The sequence below is a fragment of the Lissotriton vulgaris genome, chromosome 9 (assembly GCF_964263255.1).
Source record: "Lissotriton vulgaris chromosome 9, aLisVul1.2, whole genome shotgun sequence".
NCBI classification, from domain to species: Eukaryota; Metazoa; Chordata; class Amphibia; order Caudata; family Salamandridae; genus Lissotriton; species Lissotriton vulgaris.
The window spans coordinates 1141167200-1141187144 of NC_141697.1; the positions used below are offsets into that span (position 1 = coordinate 1141167200).

At 42.5% G+C, this 19945-nt stretch overlaps 1 protein-coding gene across 4 annotated transcripts in view; it reads right to left on the bottom strand.

Moving 5' to 3' along the window:
• The window catches only part of PRKCD (protein kinase C delta), a 450985-nt gene that overhangs the window by 179869 nt on the left and 251171 nt on the right, over nt 1-19945 (bottom strand). For all 4 annotated transcript variants that reach the window (XM_086939184.1, XM_086939183.1, XM_086939182.1 and 1 more), the window contains exon 4: nt 15164-15300. In XM_086939184.1, coding sequence (XP_086795310.1) covers nt 15164-15278 — 115 coding nt within the window. In that variant the 5' untranslated portion in view covers nt 15279-15300. The remainder of the gene's footprint in view (nt 1-15163; nt 15301-19945) is intronic.

Below are 19945 nucleotides of genomic sequence, written 5' to 3' on the forward strand. Positions count from 1 at the left end.
GTGACCATGGCATGACTGTTAAAAAACAGAAATGCAAATTTCTCCTTAGTGAGGTTGAATACCTTGGTCATACCATCTCTCACAAAGGCATCGCTCCAAAACATGATCTTTTACAAGGCATTCGTGATTGCGCTCAACCCATTAACAAAGATCAATTAAGATCATTTTTGGGTTTGAGTGAATTTTATTCCAGATTTGTACAGAATTTTGCGCATGTTAGTGAGCCTTTGAGGTCACTTACTAGGAATAACGTCAAATTTGTGTGGGATGAAGTACATAGAGTGGCTTTTGAGTCCTTAAAGGAATTGATCATACATGCCCCGGCTCTCAAACCGTTTGATGGGAACTCTCTCTCATTCATTACAGTGGATGCTAGTAATACCGGTTTAGGTGCTGTTCTGAGTCAAGCTGATGGTGGGACTGAAAATGTTGTTGCCTTTGCTTCCCGTCAACTTTCCTCTTCTGAAAGAAATTATAGTACCATCGAAAAAGAAGCTTTAGCTTGTGTTTGGGGTGTTAGACATTTTTCCACATATGTTTGGGGTCGTGAGTTTGTATTAATTTCAGATCATAAGCCATTGATTTTTATTTGGAATGACAAGGGCTTGAGGAATGCTAGCCCTAGATTGAGTCGTCTTCTTTCAAAGCTTTATGACTTTAATTTTGTCATGAGACATATCCCTGGTGGAAAGAACTTCACGGCAGATTTTTTGTCTAGGTGTCCTTCAAGTGCTTTGAAGTTTTCTCCTGTCCTTGATGACAAAGAAGTAGTAGTTAATCTTTTGGATGGACTAGTTTTACCAAATGATGTGGTTTCTGAATCCGATTGGATTAAAGAGTCTTTGCAGGATTCTTCCTTTCTTACACTTAAAAAATATATTGCTGAAGGTTGGCCTAGAGAAAATCTTATTGATAAGGATCTTCTTCCTTTTTCCAAGGTTAGGGATGAATTAAGTTTGGAGGGTGATTGCCTTTTGAGAGGTGTTTCCCTCATTCCTCCTGTTTCTATTCGAGACAAGATTATTGAGATTGCTCATAAAGGTCATGGGGGGATCACAAGTACAAAAAAAAGATTGAGACTTCACTATTGGTGGCCAGGGATGGACATCTGTGTGGATACCTTCTTGAATGGCTGTAGTGAGTGTTCTCACGCAGAGAAATCATTGCGGACTGTTAACAAACCCTTGTGTCCCGTTACATTCCCTGACAGTCCATGGGAGAAATTAGGTATGGATTTTCTAGGGCCTATTGGTGGTTTAAACCAGGGTTTCAGATTTATACTCACCATTGTAGATTATCACTCCAAATGGGTTGCCTGTGAGTTTTTAAAAGAACCTAATACTCATAACGTCATAAAATGTCTTAAGAAACTTTTCCAGTCCGAAGGAATTCCCAAGTTCTTAGTATCGGACAATGGGGTACAATTTGTATCTTATGAAATGAATAGTTTTTTGGATAATTTTGCCATTAAACACCTTACCACTGCTTTGTACTCCCCACAGGGCAACGGCTTAGTGGAGAGAGCAAATCGTGTCCTGAAGGACGCAGTCCAACTAGCTATTTCATCTAGCCTTTGTGTTCAAGATGTTGTCTGCGACAGAGTTTGGTCGTACAACAACACACCACACTCAACCACTGGGGTGACACCTTTCCTCTTATTAAGAGGGAGACAATCCTTTAATGAGTTATCCCCTGGTTGGGTTGTTAGCAAAACATCTCAAGGTAAAGATGTTGTTGATCTTGATCTTGTCAAAGATAAGGTTGTTTCTGCTCAGCTCAAGTCCAAAGTCAGATATGATCTGGATAAACATGTAAAAGAAATTTCTTTAAGCGTTGGTGACAAGGTTAGAATCCGAAGACCATGTAAGGCCAAAGGCTCAAAGTTTTATCCAGAGACATCTATTGTTCAAATCGGCAAACATGCTGTTAAAGTTACTGGTGGTAAGTGGTGGAGTAAAAGGGCCGTTTCAAAAGTGAAGGGCTCGGACGTTGCTTCTGTTGATGTTTCAGGTTCAAACGCTATTCCCAATGTAGTTGACCTTAACACTTTGTCTCCATGTAACCTTCCTTCATGTAGTTCCAATGGGTCTGATGGGACTCTGTCATTCTCTGACAATCCTAATATTCATGAGAAAGAATCCCTTCAATCCACTGCTTTGACCAGTTCTGATAATAACTCGACTTCTTTAGATAAAAATGAAATTGCCTCAGGTCCTTCTGAGGTCTCTGCTTCCTGTTCAAAATCATCCAGAGTTAAGTTTACACCTAAATATTTGAATGATTACATCACCTGATATGTTGTCCAGTTGTAAATTGTTGTTTTTCTTTTGTTTTATCTGTTTATTTTAATTTGTTTTGTTTTTATTGTGGGAAAGGAGGTGTGTTATATCCTATGTTCCTTCATTGCTAATGCTTTTCCTATGTTTTGCATCCTAGCATCTAGTTGCTAGGTTATGGTAGAATGTTCTGCTCCTGATCTTCAGTTGAAGACTGGAGCTTGTTGGATGTGCACTCTGATGGATCTTATGCTGTACTTGAAACTCTTAATTAAACTTAATCTTTAAGTTTACTCCCTTCTCCTGTCATTCCTTGGATACAACACATAGCTAGTGATGTCCTTAAGATTCTATTAAAGCTACAGTGTTAAATATCACACACTGCATGCATGGAGTGGGATCACGGGGAATTAAAATAGCACAGCATGTACCACAACCATTTTGAAGTACGTAGAAACTTGGTCTAATGAGGCAGCCATATGTTATGTTATGTTATGTTAAATGGGACTTTTATAGCGCAACGGCTACTCCAAAGGAGTGTCCCGGCGCTTTTGTGCTCCAGACCAAAGAAAGAGCTGGAAAACATAACAGTAAAAAGAGCAGGGGCCTAAAGGAGGGGGCAGATTATCCAGTGAACAGCCAGGTTTTTAAGTCTTTTCTGAAGGCAAGCAGGTTAGCGGTGTTTCGCAAGGACACCGGTAAGGAATTCCATAGCTGCGGAGCAAGAAAGCTAAAGGACCGTCCGCCTAGCCGAGCCCTTTTGATGCGTGGCACCCGAGCCAAAGCCAAAGCTTCTGACCTGAGGGATCGTACAGGTCGATAGAAGTCCAGCCTCCTCTGAAGATATTTGGCACCATTGCCATGCAAGGCCTTATGGGCGAGAGTCATGGCCTTGAAAAGTATCCTCTTCCGCACCGGAAGCCAGTGAAGGGATACAAGGAGATTGGAGGCACTGGTGCGGCGGTGCAGGCCAAAAATTGCACGAGCAGCAGCGTTCTGAGTAACCTGCAAACGCTGGAGGAGGTATTCAGGCAGACCCAGATATAGGACATTTGCATAATCCAATCTGGACCCTATGAGTGCCTGAACAGTGATCCTCCGATGTTCCTCCGAGAGAAGGGGAAAGAACTTGCGCAACATTCTGAGTATCCCAAAGCATGTTCCCGTAAGAGTGGAAACCTGGGATTTGAGCGAGAGCTCGTTGTCAATTTTAACCCCCAGGTTCTTAGCCCACTTAGAGGACTGAGTGGGAGGGAACATGTCAGCAGGCCACCATCCCTGCCAATCTGGTTCTGATGGGCATCCGAAGAATAGTATTTCGGATTTGTCCGAGTTGCATTTGAGGCTGTTGTGTGAAAACCAGCTAAAGACAGCCCCAAGGCACTCGCAGATCCTTTCTCCATCGAACTCTTCGCTCTTACGACAGGTGAATAGAAGCTGGGTGTCGTCAGCATAAGAGACGATCCGGGCCCCGTAGGACTCCGCCAGTGTCTCCAGAGGGGTAATAAGGATGTTAAATAGAGTGGGGCTCAGTACAGAGCCCTGAGGCACTCCGACTCCCAATGGCGGCATCTCGGCGGACCCGGGTGGGACCCAGACCGTGTGCCGGCGGTTGGCCAGAAAGGAACGAAACCAGTTGAGCACCGTCCCCCCTAGACCGATGTTATGAAGTCTAGTGAGGAGATCCTCGTGGGGGACGGTGTCAAACGCCGCCGACAGGTCTAACATGACTAACATCACCCTGCCTCCTGTGTCCAGCACCTCCTTCACGATCTCCGAGACTTCCAGGAGCGCCGTCTCGGTGCTTAAGTTGGAACGAAAGCCCGATTGGGATTCATGAAGTATCTCATTAGACTCCAGGAAGTTAGAAAGCACGCTGTGCACGTGTTTCTCCAGGATCTTGGTCAGTGCTGGAAGGAGCGAGATTGGCCTATAATTAGAAGGCGCCTCTGGATCAAGATTGGGCTTCTTGATCAGGGGGATGACCATGGCTTGCTTCCAGGCCTGGGGCAGAAAACCCTGACTCAGGGATAAATTGAGGATAGGATTAGCTATGGGATTAATGACATCTGCCATTTTCGCTAAGAATTTTGCTGGACACGGATCTAACGGTGAGCCTGATTTAAGGTTCCTCATCAAGGCTAAGGATGCGGCAACCGGAAGGGGAGGAAAGTCTAGCAAAGCTGGGCCAGGAGGAGACAGGAAGGCTGTCTCCGTCGGCATCGTAGATAAATCATCTAACGCTCTCGACGGGAAAGAATCCTGAATTAGCCTGATTTTGGTGGTGAAGAAATTGGCAATAGTGTTAGCCCAGGTCTCCACCGGGGCACCCTGAGTAGAGGTTGTCCGGGGGCTGGTGAATTCACGTACAATTGAAAAAATCTCCTTACAGGAGTTAGCTGCGTCTTCAATCCTTTTAGCGAAGTAACATTTCTTGCCCTGTAAGATAAGATCGTGATAGGACTTCATCATGATTTTATAGCGTTGTTTGGCTTCAGGCTCATACTGGACTCTCCACGCCCGCTCAGCAGCTTTACATTGCCTACGAGCGTGGGCTAAATCCTCCGTAAACCAGGGGGCAGAGACCCGCCGGGCAGCAGATCTGGGTGGCTGTGAGGGAGCGAGCTCATTTAGTCTGGCAAGAAGCCAGGATTGTAGGCTCTCCAGATCTTTCTCCAGGTCGCCAGTACAGGAAACAGGGTGATCTGCCAGAGCATGCGTTAGCATGTCTGGGGTCACCCGGTGGAATGCCCTATAGCTGCTGCCCTGCTGCCTCATGACACTGGCTGGAGAGGTCACAGTAGAAGGTATTTCAAAGTGGGCAAGATAATGATCAGACCAGACGACTGGCAGAAGAGTTACAGCCATGATAGGTGTGGTGGAAAACACCTGATCGAGTGTGTGGCCTTTGTTGTGGGTCGGACCAGAAAGATAGGGGGAAAGGCCTAAAGTGGATGCAATATCCAGCAATTTGATGGCGTCCTGGTCATTATGGTCGTCCATATGGAAATTAAAATCTCCCGCCAGTAGGCACAGCTCCGATCTAAGGACAAGGATCGACATGGCCTGCTGGAGATCATCAAGAAAGGATCCCACTGGGCCCGGAGGTCTGTAAACAATCAGACCCTTCAGCGCTTGTTGCGGCGATAGGGAGATGGTAAAGGCTAAAGAGTCCGCCCCTGCGATGGTGTGAGTATGCGTGACCGTGCACGGAAAAGATTTTTTAACAACCAAGGCAACTCCTCCTCCCCTACCCTTGTCTCTGTCCTGTCGATGGATGGTATAGTCCGTGGGGATGGCTGCCACAATGTCCGGGTGGGAGGAATCATTCAGCCATGTTTCAGTAAGCATCAGACAGGTAGGACTGGTCGTTGAGAGGAGATCAAAATATTAGGGCAGTGATTACTCTGTTGTAGCCAGTGAGTCCTGGGATGAGGTGGTGTTTACAGAAACCGGGACGTTTGATTCGTGGTCAGTGCAGGGCATCCATGTAGAAAAATCAAGGGGACCTATACTGAGGTGAGGTCGACCAGAATCCAACTATGGAATTGGCCAGCAATTATGATGACCAACTAGAGCGCTGGAGGATGCCATGGTTTGATGAGACGGCCATGATAGGTGTGTGAGTAAGGGAAAAGGAGAAAAACTGCAGCAACAGAATGTTAGAGTTAACAGACATTAGTATAGCAACGTGTCCAATCTTCCATTCAGTTGAGGCTGAAGTTCATAGTGTCAAGGCGAAAAATCCATTTGATTCTTCTTTGTTGGATATAGCAGGGATTTTTCCTCCTTTTCTGGGTGTGACTATGGCTGAGATTACTTGCTAAAGGAAAATAATTACTTTGAATAAAACTTTTATTAATGGTGCAGTTAAGACCTTACCTGAGTCTAATCCTATGTTGGCAAATTCAGATTTTAATTTTTATGAGTCATTTGTCTAATATGTAGAAGCATTTACAGATAGAAAATAGAACACAACACATTGTGGGTGCTACAAATTGATAACTTTGTTTTAGAACTAAGGAGTTTGCCATGCATCATTGTCAATCTGTGCGGTCTACATCCATTGGCTGGCCACTACAAATGTGAGTAGTGCAGTGTATGTTCACTTACCACTGAATCCAAGTTATTAATTCATGGTAACAACTAAATCCATCTAAAACATTTTTCCAATTTCCAAAGAGCTCCCTTGGGAAATTAGTCACAGGAGTTTGTGTTAGAAGCAGGTGAAGAGCTTGAAAGGAGCCCCAATTAGATTTTTCTTTGTCCATGGAATAAGACTCCACCAGGATACTGTCTCATGATTAGTACGCAAGGGATTCCAGGCTCATGCAGTAAGAATGGACACAATTTTACCCTCCCCTAACTTTGTACTGCAGTCCTGAATTACCACACACTAAAGAACCTTAGCATAAGTGGAAATTAGTGGAGACAAAAATCACGCCGCACAATGGTGCCTGTTAGTTTACCACAACAGGCCCAATGTACCATCCTGTTCTAAGCATAGTCCATGAAACACAGAGAATGCTCCTGCTGGCATCTAGCGGTGAGATACATTTTAGAATTACTGGTGAAATGATGCAATTCCACCTGAAACAATGGACCCCTCTCCAATCAGAAGTCATATACAAGTTATTATGTGATACTATTAATTCTTCTTCCGTGTTATCCTCACCTGCTCCTTTATCACTATGGGTCAAATGATTTAGTCACAATTTAATGCAATTGTGGTGCAAGTGTTCTACAGAAAACTCAAATAAAAGAAATAACAGCAGTCTATACAATCTCAGATTCTCCCCCAGAGGGTACATATCATGATAAAGGACAGGGGAGAATAGAAAACCCCAGAAAGTGAATATATGAATCACTGAACTATAGGTCATAAAGTGCGGTTGGACGAGTCAGCTCTGCCATTCGGGTGTTCATCCGCCACTAGGAATCATATGGTAAAAGGCGATGGACTCAGCAGCAGCAGCTTCCTTCTGGAGCTCAGTGAGAGCAGAGCTGTCCAAACACGGAACTTTTCTTCCTATGCATTTCTTTATTAGGCAAAGCCTGCCAAGAAAAGCATTATAACTTACAAGGTTGACATCCAGGCTTACATCAGCCAAAGGCTGTTCTAAAAGGTTCAGAAATAGCCACATGTGGTGTACACAACTTTGTGCTTCTCATCTGCTTATGGTCACAGCCACTGCTACCTCGACCTGGATCCGTTCCAGTTTCCGTACATGCTGAAGTCTCAAATCTTCCGAATCAGGATTGCAGCACTGCGACGCCACACACTAGCGGAGGAGATCGGGACCCGACCAAACACGCAGACTTTCCAAAGCGCTCAAAGCCATCTTTCACTAGGTCTACACCATTCCCTCTACTCCAGTCTGCATTATCCTACTGTTGTTGAGTAGTGTTCTTTGCTAACTAAGGACTCTATAATGGCTAGTATATCTGAAACCAAGTGCAATATCTTCATGCTTTGCAAGATCATTTTTACACCATTGGTGAGAATTTTCACTGTAATTGAACCCAACTAAGCTGGAATATGCCTTCAAAATTTCCTCTCTGCAAGCTTATTTTTGCAAGAGCTTTTCTAAGTACAATACAAATGTATGCCTACGCAAAGTTTTTAGCGGTTCAGTCACACTATGCTGTACAACACCCTAACTGCTATCTGCACAGAATGTCTAATGCAGGATAAATCTGTTCATATATGAAACAAAGATATTTGTGAAAAATAGTCACAGTCGTTGTGATTTTTAAGTGTAAGAGGCAAAGTGAAAAACGTTGAAAGAATAAAAATAGATTTTTGCAACTTCCCATGAACAGACAACTGAAGGTGCGTGTTAATTGAACTCTACAAAAAAGATCTATCCTGGTCTACCAACACACCCACCTGTGAAACTGAATTAGCGATTATAAAATTCCAAGCTGGCAGAATTTTCACATTCGCACATGCAAAACTCCTTAAGTTCTGATTCCATGATTCATAATTGATCATTTCCATGTGCAAAGAGGAAGTTTTGTGGAACTTCTTGCACTTCGGTCTGCAAAAATGCTGCAAGAATCGGGCTCTAGGATAACACCCAAGAAACAATCTGTACGGTCGTCCAACTCACATGAAGGCAGGACTCAACGAGACCTCATCCAAAACGAACGGTGTCAATCAAAGAGATTTGAAATAGTTGAAATGCAATGTATTTAATGCTATATATAGTAACCAAGATGTTTACATACCCCCTCATCCCCTGCAAAACTTGGAACTGTGCCAAAAATCCTTACTAGAGACCACTGTGATGTTTGTAGAGCAGACGTGCAATAGAAGGGATGAGCAGGATGAATTCTTGTAATGAATAATATACTAGCCCGTCAACTCCAATATAAAAGAGTTTTGTAGGTGACCGAAGCCGGGGCAAGTCAGTAGCAAAGGGAAGTAGAGCCCTGCTTATTGATGGCAGCATTACATTTACAGTCACTTCAGAAGTAGGAATAATTTCAATATATACTAGCCCAGAGAGCAACAGCAACGGTCACATCGAGAGGGAAAAGGAGATCCTACATCAACATGGTCATTGGATTCCCCGCATACACTCTGCCTATAAGCTGTAACTCAGGAGTATATAGGGTTTGCATTGATGCACACAGGATAGCACATGTTCAATGGTTTTACCCACATTTATTATGATCTATCACATACTAGATGTGATCTGTAGCCAATCACATAATTTAACCAAATTGGTGTTTTCGTTGTATTACAGTTCATAAATGTTTTTACTAGATTTGTACTAGATCGTACCCTACTGCAAGAGATTTCTACGAGTTCAAGAGACTGTATATAATTTACACCTATTCGTAAACAAATATATTGGTGCGTACAGATCCTTGCAAACTGCACATGATGTGCACATTTTTAAATGGAACAGATTTTCCAAAGAGCTCTCAGGAAAACAGTTCGAACGAGCCTTCGAATATCACTCCAAATGCCCTAAATACCAACCAAATGTGGTTTCTAGAGACTGAGGTTAGTGGAACCAGTGGTGATTATGCACTCGGTGAATTCGAAAGAGAGAGGACTTTAATGGCCTGAAGAGGCCATGCTTTCTCACCTACTCCATGTTCCCAATTTCTCAACACATAAGGGGTTATAGTAATGTGTGTCAACAGCTGGAGCATTTCGACACAATGGCCTTAACTAACTGAACTAAACAGAGGATGTTCAGAATGTTGTTGGGGTTAGATGACAACACAAGATTACATATGTAGGTTACAACTGAACCATATTTTATAGCTTTCTTAGATATTTATTGCTTTCTTAGATATTTCAATTACAACTCCATGCACCTGATATGAAAATAGGAGGAGATTAGCAGAGTCATCCCCGGTCATGCTACCTACCAGCATAAGATCAGTCAATACACCAGTGGCCAAGCTTACTAGTCAAAGGCTGAGGGCCAGAGCTGCCTCCATCTATAAGTCCCCTCGCAAAGCAGTTAGCCATTTTCCATCCTACTTTCAGCATTAATTTAAGGACATGAAACATCATAAGGATTGAGAACCTTAACCAGTTCCACAGAGTATGTAAAGCACTGCTGTGAATGACCTACAACACAACATACCACGCCACGCCTTTCAGGCTTTGAATCATTTTCAAAGGACTATACAAACTTCACATCTGTTGGCCCACAATTGTGTTGGGGTGAAGGAAGATTCATGAAAAACTAGGCACAATTTGTGCAGCTCAAATTGGTTCAGACAATTAAAGAAACCAGGCAAAAAAGCCATTCCAATCAACAATCAGCAAATAACTCAAATCCCAACCACTTTCCTAAGTCTCATTCCACTAAGGAGTGTATGTTCAAGAGGTTATTGCATTCCATACACACAGATAACTAACTGCTCTTCTATAGGGCAATAGCACATTGTTATTGTTTCTGGGTGCTGATAATGGGCTCTAATTATTATCAAATAAATGGTACTGATTTTATCAACTTCAGAAGGGAAAAAGGCTGAATGGGAACGCTTGGATTCGAACCTGTAACCTTAAGGTAAAATATACCATTTTAGAATGGATGACGAGTCCACGGACCAATACTATCGAAATAGCTTAAGCCATATATGGCATAATTGGACCTATGCCACCAATGCTTTTCCCCAGCCACATTTATTGACCCTCGAAAATATACTTGACTGTGAATTATGTTGTAAATTGTTTACTACTTGGTGAAATTGTTTAATTTCCAACTAGCAAAACTATTTTGTCACAATAGCAAAGCTTTACTGTAGCATATTAAGTGTGCCAGAATTCAAGCATTATGAGGTCTTCCTTCTACACAGATTACATTAAGTTTGCCATTGTTCACCCTTTTCCAAGCAGTACCTTCAGAAAATCATAACATTTGCTCAGCTTTGTCTGGAGATATTCAACATTCACTACAGATATTGCAATTATTGTCTACACGCTTCTAGGGTATTCTATGGCATTCCACTCAATCCAACAGTGAAAACTGTAATACAGTTTTGTATAAAAAATGTTAACACATGCATCGTACTGAAACAGCGAACACTAAATGGAGCTATGTACTTCACTCTGACACCAACCCAAATCCTTAAATACCATAGCTGTCTCCTTCAAGGACCTCTATGTAAGTGCTCATTCAGAGGTGTGCTCCAAACAATGAGGTAATACCACGATGCAATAACATATGTGGATTTAGGAGTTGTTGCATCAACCCAGGATTTAGAGTCCAACCACTAAAATATCTATGGAACATACTGCATCTACTTTACCACACAGTTTACAGCATTTCTGCACTCTGATAATGCAAGCCTTTAGCTGGTGTAAATTAGTTAAAATCAGCAACAGAGGTAAAAACAGGTGACAACCCACTGAATTTGCACACCACTGTAAATGAGCATGTAAGAAGAGTAAAATGGTGTCATTAATAAATTTTCAAACATGATCGCAAGCCTTAAAATGATGGCCAAAAGCCTCTATCGGGTAACATTAAATACCTGTTGGGCCGCACTGGTGCCAAGCCACATGCCTAGCTGTATTTTTTACAGGCCTTTGTATACAGGCTCGCTATACTATATAACAATACGTAATCAGGAAAGAACTTATAATAAAGTAGGTACATTATTTCGGCCTATTTGGACTGCTGTATTGCCATTTTAATATACATACTTAAGTTGTAATTACAACTCTATATGGACACATTTGTGATAATGTTAGTGGTAGAGAACAGCGCATGGTGTGCCTGCGGATCAGCCACAATCCCATTCTGTAGCACTTGCACAGAGACTTCATTCCGTCAGCACAGCACCCGTAATCTCTCTCGCGAACACAGAAATCCATTGCAATAATCCTCAGGTCAACCAGCAACAGTAGCTCAATTTGTCAATGCGTTACGTTGTAATTTTCTTGATCCATTTTAGGGGAATAAACTGTAAAGGGGAAGGACTGAATTAGGTATGTGAAAAACTGTGCCACAGTTCGCATTTCCTGTGGTGTCAACAATAGAAAATACCATTCATTGTCAACAGACTCAGGTCAGGGTGTGTATGAGGTATTATGTTGCTAGTAAAGAGTGTGCCAAGACAGAGAAGCCAGTTCACAGGATAAATAAAAAGAAAGTCTGAAGAAGGGCTTAATATAATTTAAATATTCTTTTATCTTTGTTTTAAATGCCGGTTTAGAATATCACAGGCAAGGGAAACCTACCAGCCTCCACTATTACCATTTCAGAAATCTTAATTGATTGTATTTTGAGCCAGTAACTGTCCCGACAGGGGGTTGGTAGATACTGGGGGAGTGACAGCAAGAAAGAAATCTATGCGTCAGCAATTATTCACCTTCTCGATTCTTCTTAAAGAAGGTTTAGCAATAGGTTCCCTGAAGTACTTTATAGGCAAGACGCTATCTCAAGATCTTTAACAAAGATGCTACTCGAAGAGCGCAAATACGGGCAGATTGCAAATTTATCCTGAATTTAAAAAAAAAGTGGGGGTGAGGGTTTTATCAATTACAAAATCATGGACGGAATTAATTTACCAGATCCCATGATGTAATCTGGGCATGAGATGCATGCCATTCTAGATGATGTTTGGGACGATCTCTTCGCTGTTGCGGATACATGCTTGATGGTGTTTTTTTATGCAGCCGTCTCTACACAGACACGAGTGCTTCTATAGATTGGTCGGTGGGGGTCATATGGCAGCTTCCTAGAAGTATTATTTCATTTCTTTCCTGACTATAGGCTGGAGTGAGAGAGTATGAGGAAATTCCTTTCTCAATCCATGGTGATTTCTAATGGAGTCCTTTGCCATGCCCCTCCACTATAGCCTTTCCTTTTTAACATGTGGAAGAATAGCAATATGAAACCGCTTGTGGACCATCTCCGCAAAAACCGCACCTTGTTTAATTTGTATGCCCATGCTGCTCAGATTTGCCTATTATTTGCAGACAAACGTGATCAGTTTTTCTATTGGGTCAAGGGCCTCGCAGTCCCTACCTGAAGTGAGTGTCATCAAAAGCATTACTTTTAGATGCAAAGAACTGGCTTACAAGAAAAAAGGCCAGAGATGCAGATGACGAGTGGAACAGCATCTAATGATTTGATCCAATAACAAGAGGAAACCATCAGCAGTTTCCCCCAACAGTTATTGATGCAAGACTCTTACCAGATGCCTATTCTCAGCAATGTACTAACTAAACCAAATAAAATTGATATCAAAGCAAAAAAAGCGAAAGTTTTTCAAGCTGCAAATTCCTTGTGCATGATGGCCTGCAGTCTCTACCTTTCAGATGAGTGCAATCTAGGGCCAACAATCAAGGGCACTGCTGAAGAAGCAGTCACCCCATCTCCTAAATTGAGGCAATGATCAGTTGTCACAAAGATGCACCATGTTGCTTTATGGTAGGATCAGAAGATTGAGAGAGTAGTAATTACACACAAAGGAGAAAGTTAGAAGGAGGGAAGTTTGTCTAACACAGTTAATATATAGTAACTATGGATGAGCTTGGTCGGGTTTGAGTGGTGCTTGAGAGACTAGTGATCGAGACGGGGAGCTATGACCTTGTTCTGCAGGTTCTCAGGATTGCTGCTCAGGTCAAAACCCCCTGAAGAGTTGATAACAATAAATTAATCACGCTAATAAAACCACAAAGGTACAAAATGAAGCCATTTAGTAACCGAACTTGCTATGGCCCAGATATAGTAGGCGCCGATCATACTAGTACATTAGACAGCTACTTGGAACAGTATATATTAAAAATTAAACATACAAGGCAAAAGTGGCTGTTCAAGAGGGATGTCATTGTACTTTGAGAATATAAATTTAGACAATAAACAGGATGTTATACAGATGCAGCAATTACAGTGAGACAATGCAGTAAGAGCTCACATTGACAACCTATTTAAAACAGTGACTTGTGGGCCGACGAACATGAAAAGGCAGCCTGTTACCAACGATTTTGAACTACCTTTAGCTGGCGTTAGTGTGCTCAGGTTGTTTACAGACTGTGATTTCTGCAGGTAGAGGAATTAGGTTTTCATATGGGTAATAAAATATCTGATAACCTGCGAATCCAAAGATACTGTTCATTTAAATGCATCAGAAAGAGACCTTCCAATAGAAGTATCCAAAAATATGTCCAGCTATTTATAAATGAATGATGCAATACACAGAAAAAGTGTTTCTGGGCAAAATATATCTGGATCTATTCTTTGCGTTGTAAATGCTAACATGTTTTCCAGACGCTGCCCTATCAACGACCACATCTGCATTGAGAAAGTATGGTATCATGTTAAGGGTGTCAGATGAGTGAGGTTTCTTGAGACAAGCAACGGCTACAGACAGTGTGAGATGTAGGTTTTAGTGCATCCTATGCACTAGTACCTCAAAAGGTTCTCTAAACCAGTGTTACTTCCTTTTCGGTTCATAATTAAATTATCTTTCTTTAAGGTTTCATCTTAGACATCCATATGCCTAAACTAATCTCAGCTGGTCAACACTCCAATCAACTCATCCAATGAAGTACATTTTTCTTTTACTAATCTCTCAGTATAAAATGATCTCTTTTGTAACTCCTACTCTATTTTCTTTAATACTAAGGTCACAGAGGTTCAGTGGTTCTTTTACTTAACATAGGAAGGTGCGTGATGCAATGTAGCCTTGGCATTATGTCTGGAATGTTGTGGTGCAAAGACTGGAAAGTTGGTGCATGAGATGATAGAAAATAAAATACAAAGATGGTCCACTGTTGCAGTTTCTGATCAGGTCTGCAATTCCTGATGGGATTATTTTTAGGTGACCTATGCCACATTTCAACACCAAATCTTCCTGGGTCTGCCTCATATCTTCATAAAGCTTACCTTCAAAATCACTGAATATTCTCCTTGGAAACTATCAAGTTAGTGTGGTAGATCTTCCACTCTGATGTGACAATAAGTCCAGTCCACTCCTTTGCATTCCATTCAAAAAATGAGGCATGGTGCATTTCTTCAAAATAAATTCTACCACAGTAGGAAAACACCTTACCACAAGACCATTGCTGCTCAGGTAGCAGCCTACATGTTATTTCAGTTTGCAAGTTTAACTTTCTCTTGGGTGAACACATTTAAAGGGTAAAGAAACATCCCACACTGGGCCGGAGCTTCTCTCTACTAGGTCCCCCTATGCACTCTATTTAGTTTAGGGATTGTGTGATATCAGTCAAGCTGTTTCACCTACAATACTTGTGTTTCAAGTTGGCAATAATAGTTGCATAAATATAATCCATTCACTTAATTTTGACAATCCATAATTTGGTTTGACAAGGACACATCTGCAGCACTTTACAAATGTAAGACATCACAGTCAACATTATCTGGTGAGGTTTACAATTACGCTACCTGTGCTCAGGGATTCCTTCATTTTGATTGCACAAAACGGCTGGATTGCTTCGGATTGGTTCACCATAGGTCCCAGCTCAAATGAATTGAACGCAATCCTTAAGAATGGCGACATTGTTCGAGGGACTGCTTACAACCTACAGAAATAGAAGAAAACACTGATGCGTAAGAAACATGGTCAACATTTTCTCCTTCCTATTAAAGTACAGAAAACAAAATATACTATTATAACGATAAATATGCAATGTCTTTATGGATCTGGGGTTATTTTGATGATAGGGACTTCTACAAATCATATTTGACTTCTAAAACCTTGAAAAATAAGAAGCGCAGGGCAGCAGATGCTTCATTGTGATGGATTTTGATTTCAAACAAAGCTGCTTCATTACTCTGATGTAACCTATACTGCTTAAAATCATACATCTAAAAGTGTGACCTGCAAAGCAAAACCTTGGTCATATCAGAAAAAGGGATATGATAACACCCTTCCAATCCAACAGTCACACTTGTGAGGCTTACGCCTTTTTTAAAAAAGAAAAACATTATTGGTCATGTTCAAAGGTAGATGTTGCAGAAAATGTTCTGAAGGTGCCACATCCTTACATTTAGCTAAAATAATAAGGTCTGCCTTGGTACATGAAATCATCATGTCTGGCCTAGTGAGTAACCCTAAGGACATAGCAAGCATGGCTCAGTGGCAACTGTCAAGTGATTTAACCAGATATAGTTATTCCAGAAGACACAAATTGACAGGATGTGAGGCTAAAGCCTGTTTTTGTAGGTTTGGAAGTCTTCAATGAAGCCACAATGACAATCAAACACAGGCTTTGCTTTATATTCCCATTCCAACACCTTAAAGAGCCAGCCTTCCCCTGCTAGACCGAGGCGGATGAGAGAAGGCGGACTATTTTGTGCAGTGTTCAAAAATAAAGTAATGCAGGATTTTAAAGAAGTCACAAAGGAGATCATTTAAAAAAAAAAGAATGATATTGATTAATCTCAAGTGTTTCGTACCACCCCGCTAACATACACAAATGATTTTCTTTGGACTAAAGCTGATTTTTGGGTTAGTATAGAGCACAGGCATTAAGGGAGCCGAGTTACACGATTAGAAAAAAAAATACGTTTGTTACAAATACCTGCACCAGATACAATTAATTGGAGGTTCAAGTAGTGCCTATGGGATGGGGACAACGAGGGTGATAAGTCGGGTTACAAGATATGCTTAGCCGCACCATGCATCTGACTGCCTACAAGGTTGGTTCTCCGTCCAGTGGGCATTGATAATAGACTTCAGGTACAAAAAGCTGTGCTGCTAAATTTCAGTTTGAGTCTGGCCCCGAAATAATAGTTATTAATTAATTAATTTGCTTGCTAAAGTAGACTCCAAAGAGTGCCTCCCTGTGGTGCGTTCTACATAAATCCTTCCATCCAATCCCCCAAAATAGAGAGTCACAGATTTGTGAAAGTGGGCGAAAAAAAAGTCTCAAAAAGAAAATGCATGTAAAAGTGTAGGCAGTCCAAGATTCATTCAAGCGTTCCATCCATTACTCTTTTGTATACTTTGGGGAATCACCCTGAGTGTGACGGTATGCCCAGACATGGGTACAGTGCACACGGTCACTGGAACTGAGATATACCTGGCTGATGAGCCCTGAATGGAGCAAAACAAGTACTGGGTCGCTTGTGTTCTGGGAGGGCCTAACCTGGCAGTTCGGGTTGGGCTCTTCCCTTTGGAGCAGGGTTAAGGCTCATTTGCATATGGGTGGATCCAAACTGAGATGGCTTGGTGTGCAAAGTAACAATAAACTGGGATGCGGCCAGAGTACTTGCCAGTGGCTGAGATATATTCAAGCATTCCATCCATCACTTTTTTGTATACTCTGGAATGTTTTGGACCATTCTCAAAAGTACTTGTTGGTGGGTATTCTCAAACTTTTCACCACCCATTTGCACTTCAGAATTGTTTAAAAATTAACCCTTGTCAAGAGCAGCAGTAAATCTGTTTCCAGTATGAGAAGGGAACTCGCCAAAAATAAGTGTAATAGTCGAGAAAGGCGTTTCTGCAGCGGGAGCCTTTCACAGTGGTACACACGTGTATTCATTTGGGAACTAATACAATTAAAGGAATACTTGAACAGTTAATGAACAATTTCAGAAGTGCGCAAACATGTTCTCTTGGAAGTCCTTGACTTGTACAATATGCTTATTTGTTGCCTCAACTGTGTTTTTGGAAGTCTCAGCAAATTCAAACTTTGCCTGACTGCCTTTGGAAAAAAGTCCACCCTGTGTCACACATTACCAGCACTAAAGTTTCCGCAGCGGAAATCTCACTTTCCTTTACTTGATAGAGCGCGAAGCAGCGAGGAAGGGCCTTAGCCTGGCCCAACAGTTGTTTTGTGACAAAATGGGAAAATGTGATAGGCAGCGAGCGGTGTGTCTCCTTCAGTTTATTCAGAGTGTTTTTTTGTCACAGTTTTAATAGACTTTTATTGTTGGTGGAGGGGTGAGCTCTCACAATATAAAAGAAAAATGGGACAAAAGCACATTTTATTAGTTTTATTCTCAAAAAGTAAATATTTCCAAGAAAGTCTCAGGCACTGAATGGAACTACTTTGTGTACAGATGAGCTCATTTGAAAAAGATGAAAAAGCAGAATGCCGTCCCTCACAGTGAAGTCAGCCAATGGTCGAGTGGGCGGATCCATTGCACAATGTTGTAGTAGTATAGCTGCTAAATGTTTAGATTGCCTAAGAGCGACATTTCCGTGTTTCGTGGCATTTTATGCAATGATGTTCTTTTAACCCCTCCCCTGCTGGTGACGGAACCACTCCGTCATCAGCCGCAGTCGCGCTGTGCTGCTGACGGAGCGGTTCCGTCACGGCACGCCTGCGCCGCGCGGATTCCGCGCCTGCGCTGATCGTTCTATTGAGTGGGCGGGGCCGTGACGGAACCACTCCGTCATGAGCACAGCGCAACCGCGGTTGGTGACGGAGCGGTTCCGTCATCAGCATGGGCGCGCCGCTTGGCCCCCCCGCCTCCTTAGCACTGCGGCGGAATAGCCACCGCAGTGAAGGGGTTAAAGGGATAAACATCAAAAATGACCCATTTTGTGGTGTGAAATTGTCTGGAGCCTGTATTAAAAGATTTGCAACAGTCCTGATTGCTAGGTAACTAACCTTTTCTACCAAGACACTGGCCACCTTACAATTATAGTGTCCCTCATTACTAGTGGCCACAAAAATGAGTGGGGGGGGAGGGGACACTTCCCCACTCCTACGTATCAGTACCTTCATTATTGGTGATTACATGGGTAGGGGAAATCCCACCCTTTAGGAGATTAACTCTGAGGATCCACTAAGAAACGAGGAGTTCCTGGGGAATAGGTAATTGCAGGTCCAATTCACCCAGCGAGGTATTATTTTCCCTCGCTTTCACATAGATTTCTGCTGCTCTGAGCAATATGTGTTTATTTACTGTCTCAGCAAATTCAAACCTTGCCTGAATGACTTTTAAAAAAAGAAGTCCATCCTTTGACACACATTACCAGCACTAAACTTACTGCAGTGGAAATCTTGTTTTCCTTTTCTTGATGGTGCGTGAAGGAGTGCGGAAGTTCCTTCGCCTTCCTCAACAGTTGCTTTGCGACAAAATGGGAAGCTGCACAAGGCTCTGTTCACGCACAGATAGAACTATGCTTTTTTAAACTTTTTAAATCTATCTGTTAAACTAAATAGAGCTGTGATGTTCGTGTAGATCTCCCAATTCTGATGGGGTCGTCCCAGTAGTTACAGGTCCCATCATAATTAAGAGTCCGCTCGTAATGAAAGCCTAAATGTTCTTCATACTGGGCACCATTGGGCCCACTGATGGTGAAAGAATTTGGGCCATGAAGGACAGAGAGCAACAGTAACGTACTGTCTAAAATAACGAGATACAGCAGCAGTAAGTGGCTGATTGTTGCAGCAGACCCACCATTTGCAGATGTAGACCCTCCCTCAAACATTCAGTGACTGGTTGTCCTTGAGTTGCAAGAGCCTAAGGCTCCAAATGCTTCCAGAGGGGAGCCAGGGAGGTTAGAGGGCCTTGGGCTGCTCTTGATTTAAAGCAAACATAAGGAGATGATGGATGGAGCGCTGAAACTTTTCAGACACTCACCTCCAGTCACAGATCTGGGTTGAATCTATCATCGTTCTTTAGCTCACTTCGCCACCCAGTTCAGACACAGCCATATGCAAATCAGTCTCGACCCTGTATCTCACGGGAACAGACCAGCCCGAACTGCCAAGCCAGGTCTTACCTGAACCGGAAACAAGCCTCCTGGGACCAGTTTCGGGGCAACACCCCTCATCAGCCAGGCTAGCTTGAATCTAGTGTCAAAGTGAGCAAGGTACCCACATCTGGGCATATCCTGCCAACTTGGGGCAAACAAAGCAAACACAAGGAGATGATGGACGGAGCACTGACACTTTTCAGAAACTCACTCCCAGTCATAGATCTGGGCTGAATCCATCATTGTTGGTGTAGCCAGTCCTAGAGCTAGCTCCACATGCTTTTAGAGGGGAGCAATGGAGGTCAACCAACCTGGCACCACCTCTGCTAGTGGGTCGGCCTAAAGTCCCATTCTCTTCCAGAGGCGAGCCTTGGGAGTGAAATGGCTTGTGGTGCCTGTGGCCAGGTCAAGGACTTCACAAACTTCCAGATGTGACATAGGTAGGCAAAATGGCCTTGTGGCCCTCAGGCAGAGAGCTAGCCTTTGAGGGCTAGCCTAGGGCTCACAGA